The 21910-nt window shown below is 32.8% G+C and overlaps 1 protein-coding gene across 1 annotated transcript in view; it reads left to right on the top strand.

The window, feature by feature from the left end:
* The first annotated feature begins 2716 nt into the window (after positions 1-2716).
* Positions 2717-21910, top strand: part of ass1 (argininosuccinate synthase 1) — a 41310-nt gene continuing 22116 nt past the window's right edge. The window contains exons 1-9 of the mRNA XM_051894664.1: positions 2717-2923; positions 6637-6756; positions 12021-12089; positions 12591-12779; positions 14324-14380; positions 14461-14535; positions 15855-15925; positions 16016-16046; positions 21550-21640. Coding sequence (XP_051750624.1) covers positions 6655-6756; positions 12021-12089; positions 12591-12779; positions 14324-14380; positions 14461-14535; positions 15855-15925; positions 16016-16046; positions 21550-21640 — 685 coding nt within the window. The 5' untranslated portion in view covers positions 2717-2923; positions 6637-6654. The remainder of the gene's footprint in view (positions 2924-6636; positions 6757-12020; positions 12090-12590; positions 12780-14323; positions 14381-14460; positions 14536-15854; positions 15926-16015; positions 16047-21549; positions 21641-21910) is intronic.

The following is a 21910-nucleotide window of genomic DNA, read 5'->3' as shown; positions in this document are numbered from 1 at the left end:
TTACTTAACCAAGTCGAAAAAGGTAAGCAGGTATCCATATTGATTTCAGTATCGGCAGACGCAAAACGCTATAAAAGGTGACAACTATTAAAGTTCAAAAACGATATAAGTTACGTAAAGGATAAAAGCTCATTGTGGTTTCTCGGTTTGATAGATTTGAGCAACCATAAACGACGCAAAACATAGGAATTTTGAGTTTGTGATTGGATTCCTATATAGAAAAATCACTCCTTGCCCTCCAGCTGCATTTCGCGCGCAGCAATGACGTCATGTGCAAACAACCTATTAAACTTTTGTCTGACTGTGACTATCACAGTCTTACTATACATCATTTTAAAAGTGTGATTTCTAGACTTTGAAAGCAACGTGCTAATGTGTTAAAACATGCTAGCAATGTATCAATTCAAGCTAGCAACGTATTAAATCAAGTTCATGTCAACAACATACAATGTTTTAAGCATGTTAGCAACATGCTAACCATGCTAGCAACATTTTAAAACTGTTAAATCATGTTAGCAATTTGTTAAATCATGCTAGTAACATGCTAATCATGTTTACAACATGCTACCAACATGTTAATAATGGTAACAACATTCTAAATTGTTAATCATGCTAACAACATGCTAAAGCATGTTAGAAATGGGGTAAAAGTGTTAACAAAAAGTTAAAACATGTTAGCAAAATGTTAAAACGTTAGCAACGTGTTAAATCATGCTAGCAACATGATAATTATGGTAACATGTTAATAATGGTAACAATGTTCTAACAACATGCTAAAGCATGTTAGAAACAGGTTAAAACTGTTAAAAAGTTAAAACATGCTAGCAATGTGTTACATGTTAAAATATGTTAGCAACATGTTAAAATGTCTATGCATACATTCTATTGGCGGTTTCCAAGGACGGTTGAAGGTTTCTTGCGCGTTCGGTCTTTTCAGTGTGGCAAAGTAGTTTAATTCCAATAGGTTGTTTGCAATCACGTGGTTCTGGTGACGCGCGAAATTAATGTGGAGGGCAAGCGGTGAAAATTAGAATGGAAGAGATGGGGAAGCGTTCATACTGTGCTGGTTTAGAAAGGTATAAACAGAAAATCACAACATATTTTGGACTTGAACCTTATGTTATGAAGAGGAGCGATTTTTACTACTGAATTGAAAGACTGACTGTAATCGAGGAGGTAGAATGTGAAGCTGCCGTCACGGCAGATACGGAAAATAATACAATTTTCGCCTTTTCTGTGTGTAAAAACACACTAAGGGAAGCAGGTTGAGGAGGTGACGGGGAGACGCCGTATAGCAAATCTAATAGTGTAACTGACTGAACCCACTCCCTGTCACTCAATAAAATAACTGTTCACAAGCTTCTATGGGTTTGATTTTGGTTGTCATTTGTTGAAATAAATACAAAAAAAAAAAAAAAAAATTACAGTGTGTCGGTGTCTGTCATGGACTGTAAAAAATGCCCATGAATGCCCGATTCTCCTCCGTGGTCATATGGGAAAGTGAATATTTACAAAGACAACATTAAACTACAGTTACATTTACACCCTTCCAACAAATAAATGGATCGACTTCTGTCAGCTTGTTGAACACATTTTTTTTTTATTTGGACATTTTCTACCATATGATGGCTGAAGCAGCAGCACGTGACACTGTTTCCACGGTAACCGGATCAACATTGTAAACGGAATTCTACAAAACTGAAGTGAAACCTCCAAATGATCATGCAATGGGATAAAATAGCTTCTCTTCCCTGCAAACGATACCGTGAAGAATGTGATTATTTAACCAAGTCAAAAACAAAAAAGGTAAGCAGGTATCCATATTGATTTCAGTATCGGCAGACGCAAAACGCTATAAAAGGTGACAACTTTTAAAGTTAAAAAACGATATAAGTTACACAAACGATAAAAGCTCATTGTGGTTTCTCGGTTTGATAGATTTGAGCAACCATAAACGACGCAAAACATAGGAATTTTGAGTTTGTGATTGAATTCCTATATAGAAAAAAATCACTCCTTGCCCTCCAGCTGCATTTCGCGCGCAGCAATGACGTCATGTGCAAACAACCTATTAAACTTTTGTCTGACTGTGACTATCACAGTCTTACTATACATCATCGGGTAGAAACTGAGACTAGAAATATTTCTAAAAACCCTTTCTGTAAATCATGGGGCATTTGAAAAAAAAAAGGTTGAGAACCGCTGCTTTAACAAATTACAGGTTGTTCTGTTGCTCACTGAGGAAAACAACTATTAAAACGAATGTGAACATAAACATTGCAGAAACTTTACATGATGTAGTTCAGTTTTTGTCCTGCTTATTAAATGCTATCGAATATAGATTAGAGTAATTCTGTTCACCGGTCAGGTTATGATGTTTGAATAGTTGATATGAAGCGTTTAATTTAGTGTCAGATATCATGCAAGCACAATTAATATCACCATGTTTGCTCTATTGGACCTTTTCCATTTTAATTAAATCAATAAATTAGATCAAAAATTAATTTCGTTTTCGTCCTTTTTATGACTTTGAATTTCCATTGTATATTCTAGTATTATCAATAATGAGTGACGTTTGTAATTTGCATTACAGAATGAGAATGTTTCATTAAAGCATATATTCTCAATACATAATTTTCATTATTTTAACGTCTAACATTAACAGGCATTTTTTGTACTTGATATTCCACTTGAAATCTGTTGTATGGCTGGATCTGATTGGCTAAACGCGGCTCGGTTGACGCACCCCTGACGTTGATCGTGATCTGATTGGCTCATGTGTTCGAGGGGCGGGGCTGAGAGCATGTGCGCTGTAGCTGCGTGACATCAGACCGCGCGCACGCTGCAAGTGACCAAACTGGATCTGGATTCGGAGCTGAAAGCTTCTGTTCCTTAATTCATTTTTATTTCCTCGTGTTTTTAGGTGAGTTACTGCTTCATGTGTTTATGTTCACTATTCATGTGAATATTAATTTGACGTGATTTATTTATTGTTTGTTTACATCTCAGCAGGTTAATGTGGAAGGTTGTTAATGTGAACAGTGATTTAAAATTTCATTGATATTGTTGCTGATTCTCGTTTAATGCTGTTATTTCTGCATGTGTAATAAAAAAATAGCATTTTATTTATATAAATGTAGAATTCAAAGTGCAGTTTGATCTATAGAGTTAAACTGGCTCAATCATTTATAGACTGATGCTTTTAATCATCTGCTTCTCTGTTAAATTCAGATTCATTGTGCTTTAGTGGCATTTCAGAGATGAAGTAAACTCTTACATAATCTCAGGCGATGACTGATTTACATAAGCTGGCATGACTTGAGTGATAATTTCAAAAGATTGTTTCATTTTCATAACATATTATTACACATACAGTGGGCTTCAAAAGCCTTAGTCTCTCCTATTTTGCATTCTTTTTTTATTTGATGCAAGTTTTTGACATTATATCAGCATAATATTTTGGATGCGGAGCTGAAATGGGATATTTTAATATTAAATGTATGTTTCAGCAGCTCAGTGGGCATTTTTTTATAATTAATGTCTATTTTACATTCTATTTTGCATTATTTTTTAATTTAATGCAATTTTATTACAATGCAAAGCTGAAATAGTATGTTTTAGTATTATATTTTAGTATGTTTCAGCAACTCAAGGGCATTTTTCTCATAATTAATGTTTATTTTACATTCTATTTTACATTATTTTTTTATTTAATGCAATTTTATTACATTATCAGCATAGTATTTTCAATGCAAAGCTGAAATAGTATGTTTTAGTATTATATTTTAGTATGTTTCAGCAACTCAAGGGCATTTTTTTATTAATAATGTCTATTTTACGTTCCATTTTGCATTATTTTTTAATTTAATGCAATTTTATTACAATGCAAAGCTGAAATAGTATGTTTTAGTATTATATTTTAGTATGTTTCAGCAACTCAAGGGCATTTTTTTCATAATTAATGTCTTTTATATGTTCCATTTTGCATTCTTTTTTTAATTTAATGAATTTTTTTTATTTAATGCAAAGCTGAAATAAAATATTTTAATATTAAATGTATATTTCAGCGAATCAGTGGGCATTTTTTATAATTAATGTCAATTTTACATCCTATTTTGCATTCTTTTTTAATTTGATGCAATTTTATTAAATTATCAGCATAGTTTTTTCAATGCAAAGCTGAAATAGTATGTTTTAGTATTATATTTTAGTATGTTTCAGCAACTCAAGGGCATTTTTCTCATAATTAATGTTTATTTTACATTCTATTTTACATTATTTTTTTATTTAATGCAATTTTATTACATTATCAGCATAGTATTTTCAATGCAAAGCTGAAATAGTATGTTTTAGTATTATATTTTAGTATGTTTCAGCAACTCAAGGGCATTTTTTTATTAATAATGTCTATTTTACGTTCCATTTTGCATTATTTTTTAATTTAATGCAATTTTATTACAATGCAAAGCTGAAATAGTATGTTTTAGTATTATATTTTAGTATGTTTCAGCAACTCAAGGGCATTTTTTTCATAATGAATGTCTTTTATATGTTCCATTTTGCATTCTTTTTTAAATTTAATGATTTTTTTTATTTAATGCAAAGCTGAAATAAAATATTTTAATATTAAATGTATATTTCAGCGAATCAGTGGGCATTTTTTGTAATTAATGTCAATTTTACATCCTATTTTGCATTCTTTTTTAATTTAATGCAATTTTATTAAATTATCAGCATAGTTTTTTCAATGCAAAGCTGAAATAGTATGTTTTAGTATTATATTTTAGTATGTTTCAGCAACTCAAGGGCATTTTTCTCATAATTAATGTTTATTTTACATTCTATTTTACATTATTTTTTTATTTAATGCAATTTTATTACATTATCAGCATAGTATTTTCAATGCAAAGCTGAAATAGTATGTTTTAGTATTATATTTTAGTATGTTTCAGCAACTCAAGGGCATTTTTTTATTAATAATGTCTATTTTACGTTCCATTTTGCATTATTTTTTAATTTAATGCAATTTTATTACAATGCAAAGCCGAAATAGTATGTTTTAGTATTATATTTTAGTATGTTTCAGCAACTCAAGGGCATTTTTTTCATAATGAATGTCTTTTATATGTTCCATTTTGCATTCTTTTTTTAATTTAATGATTTTTTTTATTTAATGCAAAGCTGAAATAAAATATTTTAATATTAAATGTATATTTCAGCGAATCAGTGGGCATTTTTTATAATTAATGTCAATTTTACATCCTATTTTGCATTCTTTTTTAATTTAATGCAATTTTATTAAATTATCAGCATAGTTTTTTCAATGCAAAGCTGAAATAGTATGTTTTAGTATTATATTTTAGTATGTTTCAGCAACTCAAGGGCATTTTTCTCATAATTAATGTTTATTTTACATTCTATTTTACATAATTTTTTTATTTAATGCAATTTTATTACATTATCAGCATAGTATTTTCAATGCAAAGCTGAAATAGTATGTTTTAGTATTATATTTTAGTATGTTTCAGCAACTCAAGGGCATTTTTTTATTAATAATGTCTATTTTACGTTCCATTTTGCATTCTTTTTTAATTTGATGCAATTTTATTAAATTATCAGCATAGTTTTTTCAATGCAAAGCTGAAATAGTATGTTTTAGTATTATATTTTAGTATGTTTCAGCAACTCAAGGGCATTTTTCTCATAATTAATGTTTATTTTACATTCTATTTTACATTATTTTTTTATTTAATGCAATTTTATTACATTATCAGCATAGTATTTTCAATGCAAAGCTGAAATAGTATGTTTTAGTATTTTATTTTAGTATGTTTCAGCAACTCAAGGGCATTTTTTTATTAATAATGTCTATTTTACGTTCCATTTTGCATTATTTTTTTATGTAATGTCGTTTTATTACATTATCAGCATAATATTTTGAATGAAAACATGAATTTGAATGTTTTGGTATTATATTTTAGTTAGGGCTGTCAAACGATTAATCGCGATTAATCACATACAAAATAAAAGTTTGAGTTTGTATAATGTATGCGTGAGTACTGTGTGTAATTATGTATATATAAATACACACAAATTAATGTATATATTTAAGAGAAATATGTTATTTATGTACAAAATATTTTTATTTATATATAATATAAATTATATAAAAATATAAATAAATACATGTAGATATTTCTCAAACATATACATGAATGTGTTTGTATTTATATATAAATAATAATTACACACAGTACACCCACATATATTAGGCAAACTCAAACTTTTATTTTGTATGCTATTAATCACGATTAATCGTTTGACAGCCATAATTTTAATGTTTCAGCAACTCAGGGGCATTTTTTTTAATAATTAATGTCTATTTTACTTTATATTTTGCATTATTTTTTTAATTTAATTAAATTTTATTACATTATCAGCATAACATTTTGAATGAAAAAGCTGAAATAGAATGTTTTTGTATTATATTTCACTATGGTTTGTGTTTTGCAGCACTGGAGCAGTCACATGATTAATGACACTCATTTACTGACACAATCCTCTTCAGATTCTGTTCAGGCTCATGTTAGAGTTTGACCTCCAGATGTTGATGTTCCTCTGTGTGTTTTGGTGAAGGTCACCTGCGGGTCGGAGATGTCGAAGGGTTCGGTGGTCCTGGCGTACAGCGGCGGTCTGGACACGTCCTGTATCCTGGTCTGGCTCAAGGAACAGGGTTACGATGTCATTGCCTACCTGGTAACTCCACCATTTCACTATTGATCAACACATGACCTATTTGCATAAATCACAGATCATTTCCTTCAGGGAAACTGTGATGACTGTTAACAGGTGAGGTCTGAGAGAGTTGAAATTCAGGAAGATGTTTCATGAAATTATTTTATCCTCATGAACCACACAGTTCAGCCCAGGCTTGTGAAGACTTGCTCACGAAGTGTTTTTCCTCCTCTAATCAGGCGTGAATCATTCTCTGCTGGGCGTTTGGGGTTTAAGGTGAACCTCTGGCTGATGTAAAGGGAAAGCATGTGTGCAAACGCTGCTGTTTTCATGGCCTGATCCCCGGCTGTGTGTCTGCATGATGCTTTACTGACACATAACAATAGTGGCGTCGTCATATACGGCTGTGAGGAACAATGAGCCTGTCCGCAGTAATGAGTCATGAGCTCAGGAACGCACTGAGAGTTTGTTTCATGTTGCATATTAGCACATTTTGTAAGGAACACATTCAGAGCTGCACAACATCACTGCGTACTAGAGAGTTGTGTTATTTTATGATCATTGATATACTATTATAGTTTTTCTTAACTCTTTCCTGGCCATTGCTTATGCATGTTAATCTTTGACAAAAACATGATTTTCTCATCTTTTTGTTCAAAATGTTGTAAAAAGGAATGCATTAAGCTAGAATAAAATAGTATGTTTATTCTTAGTATGATATATTCAGGTTTTTCACTACTCCTCCTTCAAATTTTGTCCAATTCTTATGAAAATTGGCTCAGATATTCTTTGGACGCACAGAAATGACTGAACAGAATTTCGTGACCTACTGGTGAAAAAAATAAAAAAGTTATGATGTCATGAACTTAACAAGGTCGACATAAAATTGGTTCAGAGGCTGTATCTCGGCCAAACTTTGAACAATCAAAACCAAAATTGGTATGTCGCCTCAGAACCATTTTGTCAGGATCGGACGAACCATCCGGCCGCCATTTTGAATTTTGTCATAAATTGCAATATCTTTTACACAATTTGACATATCTTCACAAAATTTGGTAGGGATCATTGACAGCATGTCCTGAAGGTACCTGAGAAGTTTGAATACAGCGCCACCTAGTGTTCCAGAGATATACGTTTTTTTTTTTTTGCAAAAATGCTAATATCTTTTGAAAACATAGTTCAAATGTCATATTTCTTATGTCATTGCGTTCCTTGGTTCATGCCGACGATATCTCATTTGTCATTTTCCAACGATGTGAGTGTCGGCCATATTGAAGCAAATGAAAAACAGTTTTTTCGCTACTCCTCCTACAAATGTAGGACCAATGTTGGATTGTTTGATCAAATCGAATGAGTGGCAGAAGTTTAACCATATGAACGTACAACGCCTATGAAGTTCCCAAAATAAACTATGTCCAAAAATAATATTTACGTCCAATAATGGCCAAATAATTTTTTTTGTGTATGTATGTGTATGTGTGTGTGTGTATTTTCCATTTTGATTTTACTTTTAAGTCATTTTGTTTTGTCATTTTTTTGTAGTTTTTATTTTTATTTCAGTTTTAGTTATTTTAGTTAAACTAAATGAAAATGAGAAATGTTGCTTTGGCAACTAGCTGAAATAAAATGCTTACTTTTTTATATTTTATTATATTTTGGTTAATATGTGTATCATGTTTATTTCAAGTAAAAATCTTTTTTCTGGGTTTAGTTAGGTAAATTACTTAATGAACAATGACAAACACTTCTAAAGCATTTATTAGTCAGTTAATATTGATTTGACATTTACTAATACATTATTGTTGTATCTGTTAATATTATTTAATGGATCTGAACATGAACTAACAATGAACAGTTTATGAAAAGATTAATATATATTGTAACATGTATTGCTCAATGCCAGTGTAATTTTAGTTTTATTAATTTAATTAATTTTGAATTGGCTTTTAAATTATATATTTATTTTTCATGTTAATTTTAGTTTAATTTTTAGTACTTTTTCTCATTTTATTAGTGTTTTTGTTTCATTTAAATATTGCTATTTATGTTCAATTTTTTTTCTTCTCAGTTTTAGTTTTAGTTATTTTTCATTTTTATTTATTTCCAGTTAATTATTTAAGTGTTTCAACTTAGACTCATTTCAGTATATTTTATTTTATTTTTGGCAAGGGAACATTTCTAATTTTCATTTAGCTTAAGTTTTTCAACTAATATTTATATTTTATTTTATTTCAGCTTTATTTCAATTATAGTTTTAATTAATAATATTGTTGAATGCATTGACTTTAACTAATGGGACCTTATTGTAAAGTTTTAACCCAGTCAAACACACCGAATGACCGATTCATTGATTGGTTTTATTGATCCCTCATGATAAACTACATCCTGCTGTGTGTGTCTGAAGTGCACTCCGGCCGATGAATGTTTCATGTAAAGCGTAACACATCTGATGAACTTCACTACATGACTGTAGGACTTGCATGAAGTTTGTTAGTTGTTGTTTAATCATCTTAACCAGTGGAGTTGAAGATTGAAGTTCATCTCATACTTGCATTGTGGGCTGCGATTGGCCTCATAAAGCTGGTGAAATGTTTTGCATTTATTTCTATAGCTCTTTATACAATACAGATGAAATGCCGCAATGCAGAGGACCATAATTATTCAGAGAAGTCTGAGTCAGGATGATGATAGGCCTACATGGTGAAACAATAGAGTTTTTTGAGTGTATGTGATTTGAGGTAGTGAGGGAACAAGAGAAGATGCTGTAAATAGTTTGAAATTGTGCAACAACTAGAACAGTAATGAATATATTCTTGATTCTTTTCCTGTCTGAGTGCATCTGCATTACATTTATACATTTCTCTGATACTTTAATCTAAAGCGACTTGCATTACATTCAAAGTAAACATTGGATCGGTTCATGCATTCATAGGTTTGTTTGAGGGAATGCAAACAAACCTGTAGTTTGAGCTACAGAAATGCCAAGTGGTTGTGGTTTGGACCAGATGAGGTTCAGTTACACCAGACTAGGTTATTTTTCTTGTTGTTGATGATTTGTTTTCTATGGAAGCTTGTTTCCGCCACTGAATAAAAAAATAAAAAAGGTAATTGCGACTTTTTATTTCACAATTGCGAGATATAAACTCACAGTTGCGAGTTATAAAGTCAGAATTGCATGATATAAAGTCAGAATTGTCTTATAAAGTCAGAATTGCGAGTTATAAAGTCGGAATTGCATGATATAAAGTCGGAATTGTCTTATAAATTCAGAATTGCAAGAAATAAACTCACAATTCTGACTTTATATCTCACAATTCTGACTTTATAACTTGCAATTCCGACTTTATATCAGGCAATTCTGACTTTATAACTCGCAATTCTGACTTTATATCAGGCAATTCCGACTTTATAACTTGCAATTCCGACTTTATAACTCGCAATTCTGACTTTATATCTCGCAATTCTGACTTTATATCAGGCAATTCCGACTTTATAACTTGCAATTCCGACTTTATAACTCGCAATTCTGACTTTATATCAGGCAATTCCGACTTTATAACTCGCAATTCTGACTTTATATCTCGCAATTCTGACTTTATAACTCGCAATTCTGACTTTATAACTCGCAATTCTGACTTTATATCTCGCAATTCTGACTTTATAACTCGCAATTCTGACTTTATATCAGGCAATTCCGACTTTATAACTCGCAATTCTGACTTTATAACTCACAGTTCTGACTTTATATCTCGCAATTCTGACTTTATATCAGGCAATTCCGACTTTATAACTTGCAATTCCGACTTTATATCTCGCAATTCTGACTTTATAACTCGCAATTCTGACTTTATATCTCACAATTCTGACTTTATAACTTGCAATTCCGACTTTATATCAGGCAATTCTGACTTTATAACTCGCAATTCTGACTTTATATCAGGCAATTCCGACTTTATAACTTGCAATTCTGACTTTATAACTTGCAATTCTGACTTTATAACTCGCAATTCTGACTTTATATCTCGCAATTCTGACTTTATATCAGGCAATTCCGACTTTATAACTTGCAATTCCGACTTTATAACTCGCAATTCTGACTTTATATCAGGCAATTCCGACTTTATAACTTGCAATTCCGACTTTATATCTCGCAATTCTGACTTTATATCACGCAATTCCGACTTTATAACTTGCAATTCCGACTTTATAACTCGCAATTCTGACTTTATATCAGGCAATTCCGACTTTATAACTTGCAATTCCGACTTTATATCTCGCAATTCTGACTTTATAACTCGCAATTCTGACTTTATAACTCGCAATTCTGACTTTATATCTCGCAATTCTGACTTTATATCAGGCAATTCCGACTTTATAACTCGCAATTCTGACTTTATAACTCACAGTTCTGACTTTATATCTCGCAATTCTGACTTTATATCAGGCAATTCCGACTTTATAACTTGCAATTCCGACTTTATATCTCGCAATTCTGACTTTATAACTCGCAATTCTGACTTTATAACTCGCAATTCTGACTTTATATCTCATAATTCTGACTTTATAACTTGCAATTCCGACTTTATATCAGGCAATTCTGACTTTATAACTCGCAATTCTGACTTTATATCAGGCAATTCCGACTTTATAACTTGCAATTCTGACTTTATAACTCGCAATTCTGACTTTATATCTCGCAATTCTGACTTTATATCAGGCAATTCCGACTTTATAACTTGCAATTCCGACTTTATAACTCGCAATTCTGACTTTATAACTCGCAATTCTGACTTTATATCTCGCAATTCTGACTTTATAACTCGCAATTCTGACTTTATATCTCGCAATTCTGACTTTATATCTCGCAATTCCGACTTTATATCTCGCAATTCTGACTTTATAACTCGCAATTCCGACTTTATATCTCGCAATTCTGACTTTATAACTCGCAATTCCGACTTTATATCTCGCAATTCTGACTTTATATCTGACAATTCTGACTTTATATCTCACAGTTCTGACTTTATATCTCGCAATTCTGACTTTATAACTCGCAATTCCGACTTTATAACTCGCAATTCCGACTTTATATCTCGCAATTCTGACTTTATATCTGACAGTTCTGACTTTATATCTCACAGTTCTGACTTTATATCTCGCAATTCCGACTTTATATCACGCAATTCCGACTTTATATCACGCAATTCTGACTTTATATCACGCAATTCACGCAAAACAAGCTTCCATAGTTTTCTTACATAAATCATCTTTTTATTACTTTGAAGGCCAATATTGGACAGAATGAGGACTTTGATGCTGCCCGGAAGAAAGCTGAGAAACTTGGAGCCAAGAAGGTAATGACGATAAACTCTAATCACAGCTGAAGTGAACTAGAACGTGAATGAATGTTGACTTTCATAATGTACGGTGGTTATGATAGACCTGCACGATAAAGCGTATTTTAATCATGATCATGATGGAGTTTAACAATCTCAACTGTGATATTTTGCTCAAAGGAAAGTGTGAAACAGACAGTTGTTTTTTCATGTGGTCATTTGCACTGCAAAAAAAAAAAAAAAAAAAAAATGATGTTCTATTTCTGTCTTGTTTTCCAGAACAAATATCTAAACATTCTTAAATCAACAAACATTGACTGGAGAAGCAAAATGACTGAAGTCATCGCTAGTTTTAATTTTTGTATTTTCTGTTTTCAATTTGTTAGTTTTAGTAGGCCTAACATAATTGTTGTGTTACAGAAATTTCTAAAATGACAATCGTGTTAATAATTTTTGAGTAATTTAACCGTCTGCATGTCAGTTCCGTTCTGAAGGAAGTGATGCGTGTTTGTGGTTCAGGTGTTCATCGAAGACCTGCGCTCTGAGTTTGTGGAGGAGTTCATCTGGCCGTCAGTTCAGGCCAACGCCGTATATGAGGACCGATACCTGCTGGGCACGTCCATCGCCCGGCCGTGCATCGCTCGCCGTCAGGTCCAGATCGCTCAGCAGGAAGGAGCTCAGTTTGTTTCTCATGGAGCCACAGGAAAGGTGCCGACATTATGTATTATGACACACTAATAAGATGTTCAGGGTGTTTGCGCACCTAGTTGGTTTGAGCTCTTTAACTGGGTTTGGTTCATTTACAGAGTGAAAACACCCTAGAGGAATAACAGAAGGACACATAATGAGAAATGAGAAAATTATGATGATCTGGTGTTCAGATTCTAGCTGAAAATTCATCTTTGATCGCAGGAATAAATTACACTTTACTATATATCACATAGAAAACAGCTGATTTACATTGGAATAATATTTCACTGTTTTTACTGTATTTTTGATCAAACAAATGCAGCCTTGGTGAGCAGAAGAGACTCCTTTTAAACATAAAAAAATCATAATTATTCCAAACTTTTGACCGCTAGTGTATATTGACCTCTGTTTGTGCAGATGCAGCTTCAATCCAATTCTTTCCAGTTATAAGTTGGGGAACATCCTTGTGCTAGAATAGATAAAGTAGAGCTTTTTTGAGATCTACAGCTAATTTCTCTGTGAATGAGTGAAGTTTTGATGTTTTAAGCAGGCTGTCTCAGCTGTTCAGCACTAGATGGCAGCAGACGCTTGTTCTGTGAATCTTGTTCTGATTTGAGAGCGAGTTGATTTAGGAACATCTCACTATTCACAAACCGAAGCCCTTATAAAATATTAGCTTGTTCCTCTGAGATCTTAAAATGTTCAACAATTTAACAACCTGTTCACATGTTTACTGTTCTCTAATTATTAGCTTTCATCAAACCCTTCTCTGTACTATAAACACCTGACTTTACAGAAGTAAATGTGTCCATTAATTATCCAAACACCAACTGAGAATAATGTTCAAATCCATGTGTTAATCGTTATTTTATGAAGACCGTGTAATTTTCTGTATGACCATACTTTAAAAGTGTGATTTCTAGACCTGGATAAGTCTTAATAAAATCTTAAAAAATCATGGAAATTTGTAAAATCTTAAAGTCATAATTTATGACATTTGAAAAAGTCATGGTAATTAATAAAATCTAAAAAAAAAAAAAAAAAAAAAAAGTCATGGAAATTAATAAAATCTTAAAAAGTCATGGAAATTAATAAGATCTTGAAATTAATAACACCTTAAAAAGTCATGAAAATGAATAAAATCTCTAAAAGTCATGGAAATTTATAATATATTAAACAGTCATAAAAATTAATAAAATCTGAAAGTCATGGAAATTAATAAAATCTCTAAAAGTCATAAAAATTATTAAGATCTTAAAAAGTCATAAAAATTAATAAGATCTTAAAAAGTCAAGGAAATTAATAAAATCTTAAAAAATCATAAAAATTATTAAGATCTTAAAAAGTCATGGAAATTAAATGGAAATTCTGTAATGAATATAAATCAGTTGAATTTAATTCCAGCTGTAAAGCGGCTCTTCAACAGTGTCATTAATCAGATCAGTTCAGTGTTGATTCAGTTCAGCTCAACAACTGTGTGAAGTTCATCAGTTATTTTAATCATTATGTCATTTCCTGTATGAAATGTGAGAGTATGTGTAAATGAATTGTTTTTATTTCAGGGAAATGACCAGATCCGCTTCGAGCTGACGTGTTACGCTCTCTACCCACAAGTGCAGGTCAGTTCACATGATCCATCTGCATCAGAAATCATCAGCTGTCCCTCAGTTTCTGACCTCCCTTCATTCCTGAACATCAGATCATCGCTCCCTGGAGGATTCCTGAGTTTTACAACCGCTTCCGTGGCAGGAAGGACCTGATGGAGTACGCAGAGGTGCGGTTTATCAATACATCACTTTACACGATCAGTTGCTCACTCCTCTGATGCAAGACTCATTAAAATAAGCTAAAATATGTAAAAATCAGGATATAAATTGGTTTTATATTTCTTATTTTAATCAGTTTCTTCAACAACTGCCTTTTTATTGAAGAACCAGGATTCACCTGACGAGGGAATATTAACAGTGTGGTTTCCAGACCTGGAAATTAATATATTGTTCTAGTTATATTAAGCTTTAAAATATTTTATCAGGTGGAAATTGCTGAGAAATTGGTGTTTGCAAGTTAATAATAATAATAATAATAATATGAAACGATCACAAATAACTAGAAAAGTCATGCAAATTCATAAAGAGTGAGAACCCTGATTAACTTTCACTTATTGAAACTTAATTATTTTTATTGAATTATTTTAATATATTGCCACTTCTAATTTCTGTAAATAAAAAATCAGCAGCTTTGACATTACTGTAGAATACCAGAAATATCGTCTAGGTGTTAGACAATATTTATTGTTATTATTGTTATTTATTACAATATTTATTTTAGTATAAAATAAGATAATATTATAGTTTTTCTTAATACTTTAAATTAGTTTTTATTTTTGCATTTTCTTTTTTAATTTTTAAAGTTCTGTTTTAGTTTTAGTAAATTTGTTGTGATTTTATTTCATTTTTTTTATTGGTTTGTATATATTTGTTTTTTTATGTTTATAGTTTTTATTAATTTTTTTCTGTTTTAGTTATTTTACTACTTCATGTTAAACTAAATGAAAATGAGCAATGTTGCTTTGGCAGATATCTGAAATAATTTTTTTATATTATTTATAAAAATATATAATTTAAATAATTATTTTTTGTTGTTGCAAATAACATTTTTTATGGTTTATTTAACTAAAACAACCCTGAAGGATTAATCGTCTTTCATTAACCCTATACAACCAACAAAATATAGACTGCACCCCTTGTAAATAAACAACGATCCACTGAATTAAACCCTCCAAATAGAGCCTCAGTTCCACAGGTTATTTTCAGACGCTCACCTGATTCAGTCCACTAGAGGGAGCTCAATGTCTGGGACTGAATCTGGAGTCTCTGATTATGTAGAGTATCTCCATCAGAAGTGTCTGTAAGTCTTTATGCATTAAACAATAACAAAGCATCACAAGTACTACACTGTAAAAAAGTTTAAATGTGACGCTTGTCATTTCTTTGTAATTATTTGTGAAATTTCTAAGCGAAAATTGTAAATCCTACACAATTTCTTTCCAGTGAACGGGCTCCTCATGTGTGTATTTATTTTTTGTTCGCACAGAAACACGGTATTCCTGTGCCGGTGACGCCGAAGGCACCGTGGAGTATGGATGCCAATCTCATGCACATCAGGTGAAGCTCATCACACTCCAGTACTGTACGTACAGTTTCCTTACTGCTGTTCTTGCACTAAAACTTAATAAAAAACCTGTCTTTCAACAGCTATGAGTCTGGAGTTCTGGAGAATCCTAAGGTAAGAGATCAGCGAGCGACTCAAAATCCATTCGTTAATCTTCGATCTGACCTTAAATAAACATGTAGTTCAGTTGTGAAACTCTAGAGGGCGCGGGATGGTCGGTCCTTTACATGCAGACACATCATTACCGCATGACGCAAGCTGATTGGCCTCTGCTGATCCTGCAGCCAATGAGATTGCTTGCTCAACAGTGTGGTTCAGTGTTTGCTGTAATCTAGTTCCTCTGAACCCCTCCACCTCCCCAGCTCCACCTGCCTAGATCTGCTAGTGAAATGATTATATCTGAAATAAATAGCAGATGAATATAATAGTTTGGGCTCTGTTGTTAATTTTAACATTTAATAATATGGCGATGTACCAAATAAGAGGATTTCCGGCTGTATAGTTTGCAGAATTATTTTTTTACTTAAGAAAATCAAACTATCGGCAGATATCATTCTGAATAATCGGTATCGGCGGAGAAATTTAGTATCGGTGCATCTCTAACAGTAACTTCAGCTCTTTTTCATTTAGTTTAACTTGATGTATTAAAAACAACTGAAATAAAAACTAAAAATTATACAAACATGTTTAAAACTAATGATAAAAATTTAAACGAAAACATAAAAACATTCAAAATATTAATAAAAACTATAATAGTATCTCAATGATACTAAAATAACACTAATAACGGCACATGTGATTTGAGGAATCATTTAGTAGGTTCAGCACCGATCATACAGGTGACCTTTTTTTCACTCGGGTCATGACCTTCGGCCCTTAAAACACAACCGGTCATCCTGGGCCGCTGGTTTCTTTTGTTTCTTGTTTTCATGGTGGACACACAGACAGTGACCCGTCATCGCAGCGGCCCGAGGTCATTTCTGATTTCATGGGAGCCTGGATGATTGTGGCCTCTCATTGTTTGCTCCGGGCTTCGACGTGGGAGGGGATCCACGTCACCGCAAACCTCGACGTCACATGGACGTGTCCGTTCGTTCCTGTAGACTGTAGAGCAATGAGCTTCAGCAGAGCTGTGACTTTCACTAGCGATGGAAGCTTCGTGAAGCTTCGAAACCTTTGTGAATCATTTGTTTCGAACCAGTGATTCGGAGCGCGTATCAAACTGCCAAAGTCATGTGATTTCAGTAAACGAGGCTTCGCTACGTCGTAACTGTTTTGAAACGTTTCGCTGATGATCTCTGTGAACCCATGAGCCACTGTCTATTCGGTTTTTACCTGATCTCAGATCAATTTTTTACATTTGTAGACATTTAAAGACATATTTGTGTAATAAAAAGGAAGCTTAAGCTTGTTAAAAATCTTCATAAAACAAACAAAACAAGCCCTACAATTTAACAAAATAACACATATTATAAAGACACTTCATATGTAATGGTATTAGATGATTTGTTAATTGCATTTAATAGATTACACGTTCAAAAAAACATTTGTAATTGGTTTGTAAAAGATGTTTTCATTGCATTTAAACCGTTTTGACCGGCAGGGGTCAGCAGCGTGTGTCGTTTCCAGCGCTTTGAATCAGTGAATCGTTTTGCAATTGGTTCAATTGATTCAAAGTTTTGAAAAGCTTCGTTTCTCCTATCACTTGTTGATTTCAAGAACTGATGTGGAGCTTTAAACTACAATCACTCATAGTTATGATCGACACACTTCACTTTTGGATGTTTTTGAATGTCTTCATTTCCAAATGTGCTCATCTCATCTTGTTTCCTTCGTTTTTAGCATTTTCTTCTTTGTTTTTCTTCTTTTGTTTAAGAGCTGGGAGATGAGATGGACATGTGTGTGATAGCCAGTGTGTTTTGTCTTTATTTCATATTTTTAAGCACTTGCACTAGTCTTTGCATTTTAAGTGTTTATTATTCAATAGTTCAGGTTTGAATTATTTTAACCCTGTAATGCCTGTAAAAATATAAAAAATAGTCAGAAAAATATATTTATTTTTTCAATGTGTTTTTTGCGTATATGTTTTTTTTGTTGAGTGGATCATATTTGATCCATATATAAATTTGGGTCATTGATGAATAAGTTTTTTAAAAGTGTAAAAAAAAACATAATGGAGATATAATTAATTTTAAAGTTTTATTAATTGTTAACAGTGAGATTATGTGGTTTTTATAATCAACTAACACTGCATTTGTCATTTTTTACAAGATGAACAAAATTTGTCACCAAAAAAGTCATTCGGTTTAACCAAAATTTCGGTTTTACCAAATGACACTTTTGGTTATACCGAATGACGATATTTTCAATCAATGCTAACAGGCTGATATCTAGCTAGCTAGCAAAAGGACAATCAAACATATTACATTTAGTACATGTTTTTAAAATATTACAACATTTTCCATGTTTTATAGCGGTTGCACCGAATGACCTGATGTTTCGGGACATGCGTATGAGCAAGTGAAAACATGAATTTTTCAAATAGTTAAGAGAGAGTTAGTTACTTTGCTTCATGACCATGTGGTCCTTTGCAGGTGTCTGAATGATGTCACATCCTGTCACATGATATTGACCGCATGACTTGATCCAAAATGGTCCCTTTATATTGGTTACTCCGAATGACATCAACGAAATTCATTTTTCCGAACATTCTTTCTCATAACAAATCAACGACTTCTACACATAATTTTAACACCATTTTGCACTATGTTGAGATATGATGATATAAAACCATGCCAGAATAAAAAATATATACATTTATTACATTTTAAGATCATAAATGAAATGGCTGTATTGGCCTTTGGACGGTAATGATCTTTTGACACTTTAAAATCTTTAAAATACCTTTATATGTAGCAAAATATAATTAAAACCTTTTGGATTCAATAAAAGACATCTAGTTGTACTACCTTACATACTTTAGATGTCATATCTTTGTTTTTTTATTATTATTAAGGCCTTTGGACCAAAAAATGACCCGTCCCGTCATTGACCCATATATATTATGAAATAATGAGAATATAGAGGTAAAACAGCTCAATATTATTCAGAGACTCGAACTGAGCAAAAACACGCAATTTGGTGCAAATGCTGATATTTATATGACAAAAAGTGATGAAATTCTGATGCTTGTAATGTAAATCAATAAAATATTTATAGCAGATACTTAAATAAAATGCATATAAATATCAATATCTGCCAATAATATGTCTTAGTAAGTTTAAATGCATAGTTTTATGATCAAAGCTCTGTAGTTTTAAAACATATAATGCAATACAATGATGATTGAGAGATTAAACAAATAAACCTTCCTCAAAGCCTGATGATCATATTCGATACTCTAGAAAAATTATGTATGGATAATCAAGTAAACCAAAGCTGTTTCAGTCCAGTAAATGTTCATCTTCACTTGAACTACGAGCTGAACGTGGGTAATTATAATTATAAAAGTCTAAATGATCAGAAGGACTGTAGTAGATTGTGTGCATTTTGATCATGTTGGTCATTTCGAGGCCTTATAAACTCAGGCTTTAAAGGGTTAAAGACGTCCACGATATTAAGACCTTCAGTCCTGCTGAGTGGAAATGCAAATCACCTCCTCTTATCAGATGGAGATTTTCTCCTTCCCGTTTACCAACAGCTCAGTTAGCGCTTCAGGTCCGGGACACGGCGATTTACGCGTCACTTCCAATCCAGTGGCCAGATCTCACTGCTTCACTTTCATCTCTTCACTCATTCTTTCCACCGTCGTGACACTTTTTTTCCCCCTTCTCTTTCAACTCTGGGCTTTGATTGAAAGCAAATGAGGCAGCTAACATGTGGAAAGAGAGAAATTTACTTGCTCTAAGTTCATGCGGCGGGCTGTCTTTCAGGATGGGCGCTCAGCCGCCTCGGAGGACAACAATATATACGGCGAACTGAATAAAGCAGCATATCGAGCCGCGCACCGGCGACATGATGGTTCTCTTCACGGACCATTTGCCACCAATTCTGTCTCTCTGTCCGCCTGTCGTTCTCTCTGTGGATTATTTCTACCTTCGCCTGTCTTGCAGGGTTATAGGGCAGGACCAGATCCGCCGGCAGGGGGTCAGAATTGAAATTCATTGATCCCATCACATTATATCAAGCGCTGAAATGTGTTGAGCTTCACCTGAGCTGAAAGTCTTTTGTCAATAATTGTATTAATCGCGATTCTGTTGAAAATGCACCAAAATGTCCCATTCATTTTTGACATTATCGGTTGATTTCATCATAAATTTGTTAATAAAATCAGCCGATACGTCACACAAACATCATTCTGACTCTTTCTGTTGCATGATGGGAAGACAAACACATAATCTCATTTCATTTTCTCAATTTTTCAACAAGCTCAACCAATCACCGAAGTTATTGCACAAAAAAAAATGACGTTTATTTCATTTATGGGACAATTTGGATTCAAACTGAATCACTAAAATCTTGTGTTCTACTCAAACTCCTGCATTTAAATAGAATCACTCTTCAAATGCATGGATTTATACGTCTGATAAAAAGCTTGAAACATTGAAAACATCAGATTCATATGGTCTCTTGTGATCAAATTCTACCCACTAATTTCATCCTTCCAGACGGTTCTTCAAATGGCTTTTAAGGCCGTTTCTCAGAACGTCTTGTAGTTTTATCTCAGGACAGGTACTACTGAAGCAGAAAATAAAGAAAGTAGCGCAGCGCAGTCAGAGACGCCGTTTAGTTAAAGCGACGGTAAAGACGACGTGCATTTGGACTGAGATTAGTTATCATATGATGATGTTTGTCTGGTAAAGGTTTCCATTTAAATGCACCCGGTGGTTATTTTGCATAGTTCCCCTGCAATTTACCTCAGCTGAGGAGACATCGACTGTCATCTCACTGTGATCTGGGGTAATTGGCAGAGGAAACACCATCTGATGGACACACACACACTCAGACACAGACACACTCACACTGACACACTCTCAGAAACTCACACAGACACACACACACTGACAGACACACACTCTCACACACAGCAGGTGGAGTTAAACCTCTGGCTTCACCAAGTGGAAGTACATCAGTCTGTCGTGAAGACTTGATGGGTTTTCAAACCATGTGACCTTTTATTTTAGTCTTTCGCTCACATGAAAATAAATAAAGAACTTTTCAGTGATCAGTTCTTAAAAGAACCATTTTCTTGGTGTGAAGAACAATTTAATAATCGAAAGAAGCTTTTGTGCGATGGAACGACTTCATGATGTTAAAAGTTCTTCATGGAACCACTGATGCCAATAAAGAAGCTTTATTTATTTTTATTTGTTCTCATAATTCAGGGATTCCCAAACTTTTTCATCATCTGAACCCCTTTGAAATAAAATATTTAAGTCCCAACACATTCACAAATATTTTTCATATTTTTAGTAAGTGTTTAATTTTATTTCGAAATTATTATAATTTGACATTTTTATTTTTTATTTATTGTATTTTGACATTTGATTTAAAATCAATCAACACCCGTTTGGGAAACACTGTCTGTGAGATTAAACCTGTCGTTTCTGTTCGTCAGAATCACGCACCTTCAGATCTCTACCAAATGACCAAGAACCCAGAAGATTCACCCAATGAGCCTGATGTGCTGGAGATCGACTTCATTAAAGGTTAGTGTGTGTTCATCATCAGTCACACTTGTTGAATACGACACTTTCCAAGAACAAACTCTGTTTTAACCTGTTAACTGCCACCCTCCATTTTAGAGCATTGATCTGAACTTAAATATAATTCAAGAATGCTTTGGAAAACACACTTAAGGTTGGTCTCTTTCTCTATTTGAGGAAGTGAAAGTACCTTAAAAAATGAAATGCATTTTATAGCTTGTCAAATTTGCCCCTATTTGGGTGTGAGCAGAAACACACCTTTTTTTGTGTGTG

This window comes from Ctenopharyngodon idella, chromosome 5 (genome assembly GCF_019924925.1).
Source record: "Ctenopharyngodon idella isolate HZGC_01 chromosome 5, HZGC01, whole genome shotgun sequence".
Classification (NCBI taxonomy): domain Eukaryota; kingdom Metazoa; phylum Chordata; class Actinopteri; order Cypriniformes; family Xenocyprididae; genus Ctenopharyngodon; species Ctenopharyngodon idella.
The sequence above is the reverse complement of the archived record's forward strand: the minus strand, read 5'-3'. Positions and strand labels throughout refer to the sequence as shown.